Raw genomic sequence first — 16,528 nt, forward strand, 5'->3', positions numbered from 1 at the left:
ACCGGTAAAACTCACCTTCAAGACATATTCCAGATCTCTTTATCAGACAGGTAGTTCATGCACAAAAAATAAAAAAAATATAATAAAATAAAACCAATGCTATGAAACTCCAAAGTACATCACATGCATGCAAATTACCGCATCAATGTTCATGTGAGAGCTTATTGCAGCCCCTGCAGTCCGGCCAAACCCAGTTATCACATTGAGCACCCCGTCTGGGATTCCAGCCTTCAAAAAGAAAAACCCAATTGTCTTAAAGAAATTGAATCAATCTAAATATGCTGTTCAGTGTTCATCAAGTAGGTTGTTCCGTTTTCATATTCGGTCTAATTTATTGTCTCTGATCAGTCAAGTGAGCTTAAATTGAACCATACCAGCTTGGAAAGGTGGGCATAAAAGAGAGCAGTGAGAGGAGTTTGCTCAGCAGTTTAAGGACCATGGTGCAGCCAGCAGCCAAGGCCGGGCTAACTTTGGCGAAGAACATGTGGGTAGGGAAATTCCAGGGGATGATATGGCCAACAACACCAATAGGTTCCATTAAAGTATAAGCGTGAAGATTCCTTGACGATTTCAACACCTCTCCATGAATCTTATCCGCAGCACCCGCATAGTAACGAAGAAGACTAGCTACATGGGGAATGTCTACCGCCTTACATGTCGTGTATAGCTTACCCCCATCAATGGTGTCCAACGCAGCTATCTCCTCTACGTTCTCTTCAATTAGATCGGCCCATCTCATCATTATCTTCGCTCTCTCCTGCTTGGTATTTCATCGAACATTTAACATGGTACTTGCTAGTTACTAAACTGCTACTTCAATAACGGCTTCGAACTATATCCATTTGGATTGCTAATTGTTAAGTATCAAAAGAAGAAAAAGAAGGCGAAGACATAAACGTACAGAGCCGGTCATGCGTGGCCATGGACCAGAATCGAAAGCCTCACGTGCCGCCTTCGCGGCGAGATCAACGTCTTCTTCAGTCCCCTCTGCTATTTCGGTGATCACTTCCTCTGTTCTTGGGTCCACAGTCTCAAATGTCTTTCCTATTTACATTTTAAAAAAAGAAACATCCAGACAGCGCAATTATCAGCATTAAATATTTAATGTATGTGTATATATATATATATATATAAAATAAAAAATTTACCTGAAATCTATGTAAAAATTTATTACTTTTATAATTCTATATAATAAAATATATTTAATAAAATTTATAAAAAAATATGAATAATATGACTGTATTTTCGAATCCATATATCATGCAGAGAGAGAGAGGTAGTAAATTTAATAATTATCTATAAGGTTGGCAAAAAAATAATTACCTATATCATATTTGTCCTTAGCATTTTATTTTGATCTATAAGTAGATTTGAACCCCTAATTTCTATTCATATACAATTCCAACATTGTGCTTAGCAAATTTTAATTGTAGCAGCAGTCATTAAGTTTAATTCATTGCCTTCAGTTTTAAGTCTTAGGTTTCCACTACAAGTTGACTTGGATAAGATCATAAGTGGCAATTACAGCACAGAACTACGCGCTCTTTTTGAGTCAAAAAATATGAAATATTAAAGAATTATATTAACATTTTCAGTCCTTAAAATTATGTAATTTTTTACAAAACAACAACAAATCTAAGCAGGATCAGCTATGTGAAAATATTATATTATTGCACTCTATCAACATTTAAATAATTAATGTTAAGTTTTGAATAAAAAATATCTATGATTATGATAAGAACAAAACTAGATGTAAATCTCATATAAACTTCTTACAAATTTACAAAATATTTATTTATTGCAAAAGTAAACTGTATTCCTTATGAGAAGAAGACAGAGTTAACGGGGGAAAGGAATTTTAGAGACAGAGAAAAAAAAAAAAAACAGAAAAGGAAAAGTTAGAACCTGAAATGGAATCAACGAATTGTCCATTGATGAAAAGTTTGGTGAACTTTATGGTTGGAATGTTGGAGAAGGGATGAGAATGGACATCAATATCAGATAAACTTGCCATTTCTGTAGCTGCTAAATTACCTGTCACGTTACGTTATGAGGGCAAAAATCAGAAAGTTGAAGTAAAAAAGAGTATATATATACAAAGAGAGAGAAGAAGATCATGCTTTTAACAACTATAATGAATTGGTGTGTAATATGCATTTTGGTTTCATGTGATGTTTCTTTTCCTTTTTTGGTGCCACTTTGGAGCACCAATTTATGGCCAATACAAAGAATGTATCCATGAAATCCTTACTCAATTCTTTTATTTCCTCTTCGTGAAAGAGGATATTACATTTTTTCCCTAATGAACTATCTTGTATGTTTTTCCATAAAGCATATGGTATCTTGGACTTACCTCACTTTAATTAGAGAAATTATTAGTAGTCTAGACTAGTTTCACCCAAGTCAGGGCAAAGATCTACCACTAATAAACTATGTGCCTTTGGGAATATTTGACAAAAATGGATCGACATAGAAAAAAATTGGCATTGTCACTGTGCAAGGATGACACACATAAATTGAGAAATAAATTATTTATCTTTTTTTTTTGAAGAAAAGTTTAGCAAAGTTGACTCTAGGGAACTTACCAAGGCCATCCAAGGCATATTTTTAGGCTTGAAGAGTGTTTATAAAAATATTTATAAATTATTTATCAACAAATCCTCACATCAATAGCGAAATTTAAGTCACAATCTTATAAGTTACAAGCCTAACCCTAACTATGTCTTGTTAATAATTAATCCGACTTGATATTAGGTTGGTATATGAGGAAAAGCTATGTTTTAGTATGATTCTTTATTTATAAAATTTGAAATTAATATCTTATTTAAAAAGGGTTGAATCTGTTAATACTCAACCTAATTGACAAGTTACAAGGCATAACATTTGAATTTGATTATTATATACAATCATTAAAATTTATGTACTTAAAAAAACTAAGATAGCATAAAGAAACAAGTTGAGATTGAGAGTGACAAACTAAAATTTGAAACAAGAACAGATCAGAAACGATGGGCTTACCTTGTGAAAGACAAGAATGATAAATAAGAGCATACATGAAAGTGATGAAAATACCAATATATAACGATGAAGACGGAAAATTATAGAAAAGTTGTGACATTTTTCAGATAACTAGAGTGTATAATAAATTTAATGTTATAAAAAAAATTATAATAAATATGGATTTAATTAGATTTAGATCAAAATCTAAATCCTTAAATTTGTATGCATGGATCCAAATAGCATTTATCTCAAATTCAATTTCAAATTGAAATCTAAATCCCACTAAGTCTAAACATAGCCTTAACACATCTATTAAGAAACAAAATAAATCAGATATATGAGGCATGTTTGATTTGTTTTTCTACATAATCAAATGCACGAAAGTGTCAGAACTCAGAAGAAGGCTAGAAGTTAGAATATTACCTCAACCTTCTCTCTTCTCGCTGAAATAAAGCTATGAATATTTGTGAAATAATGAGAACCACACGAACTTGGTGGGGAATGAAGGGAGATCCCAACAGCCCTCTATTTACACACACACATATAGCCTTCATGACTTAAACTTATCAAGAAATATTGACTTTAATTCTATCTCACATTCATGTATTCAATTAATTCATGAATACATGTGTGTCCTTAAATTTATTAATCAATGCATGCATGTCCTACATTTATTATGGATATATTATGACTTTGGCCAAATTCCTATTTTTCTTGGTGTTTATATAACTATGACATTCCATATTTTTCAATATTCACATAAATGGAAAATTAATCCATTTGATCTTATATACTAAGAACCAATAATTTTGATTAATTTAAATAAGCCTAAAAAATCTTAACGCTTGGTAAAGGTCTTATTCCACTTCTTTCGCAGCTCGTCCAATTCTTTCAAAATTTAGAATGAAGCATTTACATAAGACACATCTCCAGCCCGCATATTAATTTTAATTTTAGAGTGTATTTGTTTGACAAATTTTAATTTTTAAATTAAAAATTAAAATTATTTTAGAAAAGATAAAAGATAATTTTAAAAAATTTCAAGTATTTGGATCAAACCAAACAAGTTCAAAAGTTTGAGAGGTTATAGTCGAATTTAACTATATAAATTTTTTTATAAACTCGAGTATTTTAAAACCAGCCCAAATAAACCCAATTCATTTGAATTTTTGGGCTCTAAGTAATAGTACATGCAAGCAATATAATCAAGTGAAAAGATGTTGTGTATGCATGAACAAAGAAAAATTATATATAAATCCTGTGAAGCAAATTTATTTATAAATAAATTTTACAAATATAAAAAACTACAGTCAAGTCCTTTAAGATTTAAGTGTAATTTAAAATGCAAAGATAATAATACCCTTATTAAACACATATTATGTCAATTAAATAATTAATTTATAACTACTTGATTAGTAATTTATAATTATAATTTAACTTTTTATAACTATAACTTCACATATAAAATAATTAAATAATCATGAGTTACTAACAAAGTTTAACATTAATTATTTATAATTACTTCATCAATAATTTATAACTATAATTTTAACTTTTTACAACTATAACTTCACATATTCAATAATTAAATTAATCAATTTAATTATTGAATATATGAAGTTATAACTATAAAAAAATTTAAATTATAATTGTAAATTATTAATGATATAATTATTAATTTAATTATTAAATATATGAAGTTACAACTATAAAAAATTTAAATTATAATTGTAAATTATTAATGATGTAATTATAATTATTTAAATGATGTAGTGTGTGTATGTGTTTTTTTTAATAAGAACATTATTTTTTTATTAAAATTTTAAATTATATTCAAGTCTCAAGTGATTTACTTGTGACTTTTAAATTTTATAAAATTTATTTATAAATAAATCAGCTCTACAAAACTCATAGATAATTTTTTCATGAACAATGACTCTCCTGTGCCTCCCTCTCTTTCTCGCCTCCTAGGTTTATCCCATTTTTTAAAAAATGAGTATACTGCATTCGAACAATTAATTTCCAAAATTTAACCAAGTGTATCAGGCTTTGAGCTAATTATTTTTTCTAAAAACTTATCATCCTGTTATAAAAATTAATCTAAAATGCAAGGACCTGTTTGTGTTTCTCTTTCAAAAAATTGTTTTTTATTTTTAAAAATAAAAAAATAAAAAAATTTATTTAAATAAGTATTTTTTATTTAATTGTTTCTAAAATTATTTTTATTTTTTATTTTCAAAATCAAAAAAATAAAAATAAATTTAAGTTGTTTTGATTTTATTTTATTTTTAAAATAAATTATATTTAATATTAAAAATTATAATTAACTTGATCAATTTTTATTATTAATTACTATTATTAATTATTTATAATTATTACTATTAATCATTTTTTAATCAAATAAATTTTTATTTTATTTTACTTTAAAAATAATTTTAAAAACTATATTAAAAATAATTTAACTTCTTGAACAAAACCAATATTTGAAATTGATAAACACAAGCAACAGGAGCAATGAAATCCAAGGTGTAGAATGGCGCAAGAATGGCCTGTGGAGAACAGGGCGCAAGAGAAATATTTTGAGTGCAGGTTCTTGTTCTTGAAAATATTTACATCACTGCATATATTTTTTCATCTGGATGCTATCAGTAAATGATGTTCGCCAACTTGAATTGTCTCGAGCTTGAATGAGTTTCTAGAATCCTCTGCTCGTTTCACGAAATCTTTGTCATGATCTGAGTTTTGTCTCCATCCAGCACCTTCAGATGAGTGGATCCGTTTCCAGAATACTGCATTTGTTTAAAGATTAACAGTCGTATCAAAATCATTCACTGATGAACTCAATCACACTCATACAATTCACAAAATATACCTCCATCAAAAGGTTTCATTACAAGTAAATCAAAACAGTCACACAGAATCTCTTTCTACATATTACATGTTTAATTTCACAGGCCGTTGATCACGCTAATTTTCATTTTACATCTTTTTACCGTCCACATCAACTGAACATGGCTAAATGGTGGCATGGCAATCTTCGAGTCCTTCAATCCTCACTTGCCGCTGATCTTTCCTCTGAGTTTCACGCCTAGAACTCTCTCCATCTTCGCCAGCACGGCCTGATTCGGCACCGCTTTCCCGTTCTCGTACTCCTGCACCACCTGTGGCCGCTCGTTAATCTGCTTCGCAAGATCCGCTTGGCTCATCTTCTTCTCCAGCCTAGCCTTCTGTATGGCTGTTCTCACCTCTGCGCGTACCTTCTCCAGAGCCGCCGGCTCGGTTTCTTCATCCAGCTTCCTCGTGTTGACAACCGGAGCGTTTTTCTTATTCGATCCGGCGTCAAACTTCTTGATCGTCTGGACCTCTGCTCCTGATCGGAGTGCCTGATTCACGGCCTTTGGGTTGCGCAGGTTCTGGGCCTTAGGCTTGTTCTTGTGTAGAACCACCGGTTCCCAGTCTTGGGTTATGGTTCCGGTTGATCGGCTTGGCATAGTCCAAGAAAAATATCAATGAAGCTGAACACAGATCGACAAAAGTTACGCTTGAGAGAAGGTGATGAAGCAGTGAACGAAATAAGAAAGGACTGGAAAGGGGATTTATAGAAGTGGTGTGTGTCTGGAACGTTCTAAGGGGAGGATTTGGTTATATTGGTCCGAGTTTTCTCTGGAAAGTTCGAGGACGTACCAATTTCCAAGAGACGGTTTGTGACACAATGGAAGATGTTGGAAAGCAGAACAAAACTGAATAATTCATTATGTTGAAAAAATGCCGCACACGGGCGTGCAGAATGTCAGCATGTATCCAGGCTGCATTGCCAAGTCAAAAGAAATATTAAGAAAGACAAGCTTACAAACTCGGCCCAAAACACTGAGAATGTCAGCACGGCCTACATAACACTGGCCCAATATTCAACTTTCAACACTCTCTTTTTAAGTTGGATCAAAAAATGTTAAAGGTTCCTAACTTGTGCAACACAAGCTCATGCATTTCTCTACCATGAGCCTTGGTTAAAATATTTTCTTATTGTTCTCCTAACACCACATGCTTTAAACTAATCAACTCACTTTAAAGCTTTTCGCATACAAAATGACAGTCAATCTCAATGTGTTTTATTCTTTCATAATAAACTAGATTTGAAATAATTTGAATTGCATCTTTACTGTCACAATGAATATACATAAGAGCTAAATCATAAACATGCAAATTTGTAAATAAACCAGCAAGTCATATAATCTCAGACACAACACTTCCCATGACACTATACTCTACTTCAGTAGAAGATATTGAAACAATAGTTTGTTTCTTCAATTTTCAGGAAATAATGGCCCCACCTAGTTTAACTAAAAATCCTGTAACGAATCTATGAGCTTCCAGGCATGAAGCCCAATCTGAATCACAATATCCTTCTAACTTCATGTTTTCAAAAGAAGGAAAGAAGAGACCTCTACTAAGGTCCTTTTTAAGATATTTGATACCATTTAAAGCAACCTTTAGATGTGATTTATTTAGGGTGCTTATAAATTTAATCAATAACTAGATTGTATAGCTTATATTAGGCCTATAGTTGTGGTCGAATATAATACTTTTCCTATTAATCATCTATATCTAGTAGGGTCCTTTAATAGGTCATCTTTTCCTCCCTTTTTAGGCTCACTGTGAAGCTTTAAGCTTGGATTTATAGGAACATGTCTTGGTTTTGAGGCTTCTAAACCAATAGTAGCTATCAAGTCTAAAATATATTTCCTTTGATTTAGTATTAAACCATTTTCTAATTTAGCAACCTCAATGCCAAGGAAATATTTTGATAACCCCAAATCCTTCATTTCAAAATTAGCATGCATAAAATCTTTAGTTTTCTTTATCCCTTCATGACTGTTTCTAGTAATAACAAGATCATCAACATAAGCTAGAACAATAATAAACTCATCTTTATTTTGTTTGGTAAATAGCAAGTAATCATGTTTGCTTTGAACAAAACCACTAGAAATTAATGCTTCACACAGCTTTACATTCCATTGTCTCATTGCTTGTTTTAAACCATATAGGGATTTATTTAGTTTGCAAACCTTTTTCTCCCCCTGTTTACTAAATCCCATAGGAATTTTCATGGAGACTTCTTGATCTACGTCCTCTTGAAGAAAAGCATTATCAACATCCATTTGAATCATGTCCCATTTATTATATATAGTAATGGCTAAAACTGACCAAACAGTGGTCATTTTCACAACAAGCGAAAAAGTTTTAGAATAGTCTATAGCTTCTATTTGACTAAAACCTTTAGTTACTAACTTGACTTTTAACTTATTTAAGGTTCCATCAACATTAAGCTTCTTCTTAAAGACCTATTTGCAGCCTATAGCTTTCTTTCCTGAGGGTGAATCCACTATTTTCCATGTCCTATTATTTCTAAAGAAGTTATCTCATTTTGCATTTCTCTAATCCATCTTTTATCTCTTACTACTTCTTCAAAAGTATTAGGTTCATTTATATCATCTGTTAAAACTATGAAGCCTTTGTAGGATTCAAAAATGTTTGCATAGCTAATACTATGTTGCATAGGATACAAGATCTTCCTATTTCTTTTCCTATCTATTTTGTTCAAATAGTCCACGTCAGAGCAATCATAATCTCTAACCCGATTGGGAGGATTCCTATGTCCAATGGGTTTGTTAATATCTGGGTTGCTGTTTGTTTTCTTAATAGAATCAAGATTACTATTAAACATGTTATTATCTTGATTTGATTCATAGGCTTACTAACAGATTGCAAGGGCAAATTAGAAGACATAATAGGACTAGGAATGTCATCAAAGATAAAAAGGTCTTGGAAATGTACCTAATTCTGTTGATTGACACTACATGACTGTTCTAGAAAAGGAAATTTATTTTCAAGAAAAACAACATCATGATTCACAAAAATGTCATGATTTTTAATGTCATAAAGAATATATCCCTTTTGATCGATGGGATATCCTAGAAACACACATTCTATAAACCTAGCTTTAAATTTATCTAACCTCCCAAGAATCTGAGCACATGCCAGACATCTAAACACTTTCATATTTAACAACTCAAGCTGCCTTTTGTATAATATTTCATATGGTGTTTTAAAATTCATGATCTTTAAGGGAATTCTATTAATGATATAAACAACAATTCTAATGGCTTCCCCCCAAAACTGAATAGACAATTAGCCTAAAACATTAGACTTTGAGAAACTTCAAACACATGCCTATGTTTTCTTTCTAAAACCCCATTTTTTATGGGTTATGCACAAAATTAGTTTCATGAATAATCCCATTTTTAGTGAAATATGTTAAAAAATCATGATTGAAAAATTCAACTCCATTGTCACTTCGAATACATTTAATTTTAGTAGAAAATTGATTTGTTATGAGGTGGATGAATTGTTTTAGATAACAGAAAGTTTCCCGTTTGTTATGCATGAGATAAATCCAAGTTGTTCAAAAGAAATCATCAACTATAGTGAGAAAAAATTTGTAATCTTGGTGAGTAGGGTGTTTATAAGGACCCCAAATGTCAATGTGAAGCAAATCAAAACAACAGGCAGTTTTTATTTGATTGAAAGGAAAAGGCAATCGAGACTGGTTTGCTTTAAAGCAAAATATCACAACTGGAAGAATTAATAGAAGATAATTGGCCTTGTAATGGAAATACATGTTTAAGAATTGAGTCAAATGGGTGCCTTAATCTTAAGTATCATATATTATCATCAAAAATAAAATTGCTAGTATGAATATTAGATGGTAAAGTCAAGCTTTCATCTACCCAATATAGACTAGATTGCTTTCTACCAATCATTTGGTTCTGCCATTAGAGAGATCCTATAATACACATACATTAGGAAAAAATGTGACCACACATTCCAGATCTTTTGTTAGGTGAGATATAGATATCAAGTCATAATAAATTCCAGGTGGATATAGAACATTTTCCAAAACAATATTTTCAAAAATCCTAACATTACCAATGTGTGTAACTATGAGTTTATCAGCATTAGGTATCTTTATTTTAAGTGGAGACCCATTGTATTCTTGATAAGTATCGAGAAAAGATAATTTGCTTACTACGTGACAAGATTCTCCTAAGTCTAATAACCAATGTGGTTGTGCATTATGTGTAAAGGTATGAGAAAAGGAATAGAAATTTGAACTTGAAGAGTTGCCCAAGTCTTTTGTAGTTATTCCTCCAACTAAGAGTGTCTTGGTTGAAAGAGATTGGATTTCCTTCTTCAAATTATCAATAATCTTCTCATAATTATTCGGAGTCAAAAGCTGGCGATCAAATGAAAAGTCCTGTTGTGGCTTGGAGACACTGTGGAAAGTGGAAGCTTGAATTTGATTTGTTCGACTAAGTTGATGTCCTCGTCCTTTTCCTCCTTGGAAATTTAGAGGGAATCTAATAATATGAAATTAATTATCCCTCATGTGGTCCTTTCTATGGTAGTAAGAATACTCATTTGAGGAATTGGTCTTACAACGGCCCTTTGCATATCATCCTCTACCTCTTGTAGTTGTAGTTGAAGTTGAGTAATTGAATGTTTGAAGGGACGAGGATGAAATGGAGCATTCCACTTCTTCTTGTGAAATTATAGAATATGCTTGATTAATTGATGGTAAGGGCTTTATGAGGAGAATCTTGCTTCTGATTGATTGATAGGAGTTGTTGAGTCCTATGAGGAATTGAAAGAGTTTTAATCACTGAATGTTCTTGGCATATTCAACGGAAGAGTGACATTTATAGGTAAGCAGGGGAACAATTGTAGAATATTCTTCCCAAAGTTCTTTCAACTTTATGAAGTAACTTGAAACGAATGTACCTCCTTGATTAAGTGTGTTGATGAAAGGATGAAGATTGTTGATTTTCGTTCCATTGATGACATCAAATTGCTCTCGAAGATCATTCCAAACGTCTTGGGCATTTTCAAAGAAGGTAATACTAGCTGCAATCTCCTTAGAAACTGAGTTAATAGCTACTAGAGGACGACTACATTGCTTCAGTCCCACTAACTTCGAAGTGCCTCATTTTAGGATTCTCTCTTGCAAGAATTGTCGATCAAGACGATCTTGTTCTTCACTCTAAGAGCCATTCTCATGGTGCGATTCCAGATAGCATAATTTGTGCTTTCAATAAGCGGTTGAGCGACTAGGTTTAAAGCTTGGGTGTTCAATGGGTAAAGATAGAGTGGATGATTCATATTGATTGCGGAAGCTGAGGATCATGTATATGGATTTGGTTTATGTCATGGTGAATCTTGGAAGAGAAGAATGATGATTTGTGATGTTTCTAATCGATAATGCAATTATTAAGTGACAGACAGAGAGATGAACACGACGGTGAAGGGATCAATGAACCAAGATTGCAAAGAAGAAGCAGGTTTAGGGTTAGACAGACGAAACAAATCGGGTCTATGTACTGGCCCATGTTGGACAACAGAACAAAACTGAATAATTTATTACGTTGAAAAATTGCCACACACGGGCATACAGAATGTCAACATGTATCCAGGCTACATAGCCAAGTCAGAAAGAAATACAAAGAAAGACAAGCTAACAAACTCGGCCCAAAACACTGAGAAACACTAAGACAAGATTACAAGCACGGCCCATATGAGTTATGACACTGGCCCAATATTCAACTTTGAGCAGAAGACTCTTGCATGTTATTCATCTTAAGTTCTTAGCGGTGATGAAGCTTGCGTGGATTCTGACTCAGCAAATGGATAATATGATTACAGGAGTGAATGCACGTAACATGGCGCGAGAATACAAAGGAAGAAAAAACAGTGAGATTAAAATTAATCATCAACCAACGGATTGATTAAATAAAATCATTAAAATTTGGAAAATTTTTATTTCTGTTGCGTCGCGGCGGTCATGATGGCATGAGTAGCTACATGACTTGTAACGGGTGTCCTAAATTAGGACTTAATCATCATACTAACCATGGTTAATCAAGGACTAACCCAAATGGATTATATAATACGAGATTAACCTAAATAAATTCTTAATATGTATTTATTTTTTTTTAAACTATTTAATATAAAGGAATCCCAAGTCTTTAAAATATTTTAAGAATTCATATCATTCGATTAAACATATGCGGAAGCATGATAATAATTATTTTTACTTGCACAAATATTTTGACCCATTAATATAATACAAGCATCAAAACACAATCTCAAGAGCCCAAAATACCTTTCCATCCTACACAAAACCCATAGTGCAAATGGATCAAGAATATATTATCCTAATTGGCAATATCATAAACTAAATACACATATCAACATAAAAGGAGAGAGGCCTACAGAAGTGATTATTATCACTTGGCCTATTGCTCCTTTCCTCTGTTCTTCTCAGATGAGCTAGTTCCTGTAATATATTAAAAGAGAGGGGTGAGTACAACCACTCAGTAACCAAGGTATATCTAAGTTATACAAATACATGATAATTAATCATGAATGCAAGTGACCAATAAATTTATCAAGATGACCATTCAAACAATCACATTAATAACATGTTAATCACATTAACATTGAACTCATATGAATAATTTCAAGAATAAAGTCAAGTATAAAATTTGCACAAATAGCCACATATACATTATTCGCATAATTACTACATGTTCTCATTTCTATAATTATAATCATATTCTCAACATAGCCATCAATAACTCAAATGGCATGATAATAATAATATGCATGATCAATCTCTTCCTTATATCCCCCCTTATTTCCTCTGACATGAAATCCGTGGGCCAACAACCGGAAGGGATCATCCATGTGGTGAGACTACCCAAAGCCTTAATCATATCATGAGGGGCTACCGGGCCAGGGTTACCTTACTCACTTATGAACACGGTTTCCCCCAAATCACACACTATGGGGTGTCATACCCAAAACTAGCTCTACCCAAAACTCCAGGTAGGCCAATAGGGTCAAGTCCCTTAATAGGAACAATGCTACAGTACCTTACAAGGTAAGTAGCGGCTATAACCCCTAGGATTATTGGTTAATAGCCAAATACCATATGGATTTTGTGTAATTGCTAACTCCTTCACTAAGGCGAACTCCCGCCATATGATCATACTAATAAAAAATACATTTTAAAAACTCATATATATAATTCATAATTTATAGTCAAGATTGTGCACAGCATCATCAACATCAATCTCATTACTTATACCAAGTCACAATTAACTTGATCACAAATCATAAGGTCTCAACAAAACCACATGCATTACAAACAACTATTTCAAATTTAAATATATATATATATATATATTCTTTTGTTTCACCAACATAATTAATTAATTAATATACAAATGCATAAAATAGATTTCCCCCGGTTACCTCAACCTTTGAGAGGTTAAAGGTTACCCCTCAAGTTACAACACTTCCAAAACTTTCCAAAGCTTGAATGGTGTCAAAAGAAAATTAATCTACAATTGATCATATCCCAATATGTCAATAATATTATTAACACAATTTTCACTCATACTCTAACACCTAAATATTTATTTTATTTTATTTTATTTTATATTTATTTATTTATTTATTTATTTATTTTAAGAAATTAGTCTTAGTCTCTTGAATTCTAAAATTTAATTTCATGTATTTGAACGTATCTACTTGGTTTAATAGTCTCCTTCACAATAATTTCATTCAAATATTTTTCTAATATCAAAATTTCTCTTTTTATTCCAAAAATTCGCACATAAAAATACCCAAAAATTGCAAACTTAATTTTTAAGCCTAGAATCATTATTCTATAGCCATAATAATTTATTTCTCATCTCAAATAATCATCTAAATATCAACAAATCAATTTATATTTTTTAGATTTAACTAAAAATCTACCCATAGAAATCTAGGGATAAACTTAAATGCCTCAAATTCTAATTCTATCAACAAAATAATACTTTAGAATTTTTATTACACTACTAACAACCTCAAAACCATATTTATTCAACATAAATTCATCCCTCTTCCAAATCCTAAATTTTCTACCACCACAAAATCAGAAACCAAAGAGAAAATATGACTAAGAAAAATGTTTAGAACACTTACCTAGTTTTAGAATATTTGAAATCTCATATGAAGTATCCCATTATGGAGCTTCACCTTCTAAATCAGTCAGCCTCTCCATCAATGTCGCTCGCTCTCTCGCTCGCTCTCTGCCTCAGCTCGCGCAGGGATGAAATGAAGAAATGAAGGAAGGAGGGTGATTTTATAAAAAAAAATACCGCGGGTCCCACATATTTTTTTTGTCTCCTCTTTCCTCTCTCTTCTTTTTTTTATATTATTATATATATATTGTCATGATTGCCGTGGGAGAGCACCGAAAGCAATTTCTTCTTCTCCTTCTTCTTCTTTCTTTCTTTAGACATTTTCTCTTTTTTTTAATAATAATAATAATAATTTAATATTTTTTTAATTAATTAATTAATTATTTTTTTAATTTTAATTTAAAATTATATCCTGATTAGATTTAACAATCATCTCCTTTTAATTTGCTTACCTCTAAATATTTTTTTTAAAAAATTTCTATTAACTCAAATTAACTATTAAAATTTAAATTGGGATGTTACATGGCTCTATTGTCTTTTTTTTTCAAAATTTTTTTACACATAATCATTTTTTCCCCCAAAAATTTTACCCGTAATTTAATTTCCTAAGAAAAGGAGACATGCACATATTTGTGTGCACACACAAACATGTGCATACTAGTTCAAAATCTAGAATTTCTTTCAAACGAGATAAATGACATTTCTACTACAAGATAACTAGTCATTGACATAATTTTAATGCACGTGCAATTGGTCTGCTACAAGTTATATATATATATATATATATATAAAATAAAAATTTATATGAGCTTGGTCTTAAATATTCATTAAAATTAAGGCATGCTTTAAAACTTGATGAGCGCTTATAAAAATATTTATAAATTATCTACCAATAAAGTTTATACATTGACGGTGAAAGTTGAATTCACAATTTTATAATTTATGGGTCAAATTCTTATAAATTAAACTAACTTTTATTTTACAAGTTATCTCATATATATAAAATAGTTTAAAAGGTGAAGATATGGGCATCAACCAAACCATATGAGTTGAAGTCATATTTTTAGTTTAAATGGACCAATTCATTTACTATTTTTTTTCCATTTTCCATAAATGTAAAAAATTACATCTAAGTAATACATGCTAATATGTCATGTCACTTAAAATTCAAAATAAATTATAATAAAAATACAAATCCGTGAGCTAGTAGATCCACTACAATCCAAAATATATATATATATATATATATATCAGCCATGCCATGTGTCATCAAAATAAAAATTTCAAAAGTGCGTGAGGAGTCAAAAATTTAGGTCGTCTGCTGAAAAGTACGAAGAGTCAACAAGGAGGGGAAATTGGAAACAATTCAACTTCAAGGCTCTGGGTTGAGTTCTATTTTTTTCCCCCAATATGTTTTTTTTTTTAGTGTGTAACGCCAGCATTTTATGTTATTGCTTTTTGACAAAAGCAGGGCTAAGCCCAGAATTTAAAGTAATTATATATCAAGAGAATAGGATCCCAAACAAATAGTAGAAACAATGCTCCTTATAAAGTTAGGAGTACCCTCCTTTACTAATCTATGTGCTGCTTGATTTTGGCCTTGTTCCACAAATTTAATTCTAACTTTCTAATTCCAATGCAGTATATTAATGATCTCAACTGGAACCCAGCTTCTCGTGTGGTTATGTGACCTTGCTCTATCAATCTGATCAACAAGGCTTTTGCCATCAGACTCGAAGGATCCCTTTGAAGCCGAAATCCAAGACCATGCATAGGATCTTTAGTATAGCCCACTCCTCTGCTTCATAGGCACTGAACGATCCCAAATGATGACAAAATCCCATGATCCAGTATCCAGTATGCTCCCTTAGAACACCTCTACATCTTGCTATATCACTTACGAGGAATATAGTTCCATCTGCATTTATATCCTGACCCAACCATTCGGAGGAGGACTCCAATTACTGGGTTGTGGGTGAATTTTAGAATGAAATGAATTCTTCATACTATGAGCATCCACAAAAGTTTGTCAAGTGTTGATAATTACCACCAATGGATTATTCAGTTTCTGAAAATCTGAGTCAAAGCTAAAACTATTTCTCCATTTCACAATTTACAGATTATGACACCCACAATAAGCCCCAGTTCAAATTACTGTAGATTCCAAGATTCTACTTCAGGTTAAATTTCATCCACTCTATCAAGGAATTAGCAAAGAAAGTAGAAGGATACCTTTGCTTCACGAGTCTTCTGCATATTCTCTGAGCGTAGGGGCAGTCTCACCTAATATGTAGTGTATCTTCTACCTCGGATTGACCCCAGCTACAAAGATGAGAGCTTTGAGACTAACGCCGGAAATTTTGATCCGTCCCTCCTGATTTCATCTGGATTAAGTGGGCTAACATTGGCCCATTTTAGTTCAAAGCGTAAATGGTATACGT

General features: G+C 31.8%; 2 protein-coding genes and 1 non-coding gene across 5 annotated transcripts; 1 reads left to right on the plus strand and 2 right to left on the minus strand.

The window, feature by feature from the left end:
• Positions 1-138: 138 nt before the first annotated feature.
• On the minus strand, positions 139-2,077 carry LOC129297005 (aldehyde dehydrogenase family 2 member C4-like; the record flags this gene model as incomplete). Its single annotated transcript, XM_054935402.1, has 4 exons — positions 1,906-2,077; positions 902-1,044; positions 370-757; positions 139-215 (listed from the first exon to the last, which is right to left on the minus strand). Coding segments are annotated over exons 1-4 (717 nt in total), but the record flags the coding sequence as incomplete, so codon positions are not given.
• A 357-nt stretch (positions 2,078-2,434) lies between these two features.
• LOC129297006 (U6 spliceosomal RNA) lies at positions 2,435-2,538 on the plus strand. The gene has a single exon (XR_008590087.1). It is a non-coding gene; the product is annotated as a U6 spliceosomal RNA (small nuclear RNA).
• Positions 2,539-5,544: 3,006 nt separating this feature from the next.
• LOC129297001 (multiprotein-bridging factor 1c-like) lies at positions 5,545-6,751 on the minus strand. 3 transcript variants are annotated; one of them, XR_008590085.1, is made up of 2 exons: positions 5,994-6,674; positions 5,545-5,789 (listed from the first exon to the last, which is right to left on the minus strand). XR_008590085.1 is itself a non-coding variant. In XM_054935399.1 (2 exons), the coding sequence occupies exon 2, from the start codon at positions 6,489-6,491 to the stop codon at positions 6,054-6,056; it is 438 nt and encodes a 145-aa protein (XP_054791374.1). In that variant the 5' UTR covers positions 6,492-6,515; positions 6,685-6,751; the 3' UTR covers positions 5,819-6,053. The 3 variants fall into 3 exon arrangements, 1 of the variants encoding a protein (XP_054791374.1); XR_008590084.1 differs by having other exon boundaries at positions 5,939-6,674; XM_054935399.1 differs by lacking the exon at positions 5,545-5,789 and adding an exon at positions 6,685-6,751 and having other exon boundaries at positions 5,819-6,515.
• Between the last annotated feature and the right edge of the window lie 9,777 nt (positions 6,752-16,528).

The sequence above is a fragment of the Prosopis cineraria genome, unplaced genomic scaffold, assembly GCF_029017545.1.
Source record: "Prosopis cineraria cultivar Desert tree isolate PC_DT_omini unplaced genomic scaffold, ASM2901754v1 PC414, whole genome shotgun sequence".
Classification (NCBI taxonomy): domain Eukaryota; kingdom Viridiplantae; phylum Streptophyta; class Magnoliopsida; order Fabales; family Fabaceae; genus Prosopis; species Prosopis cineraria.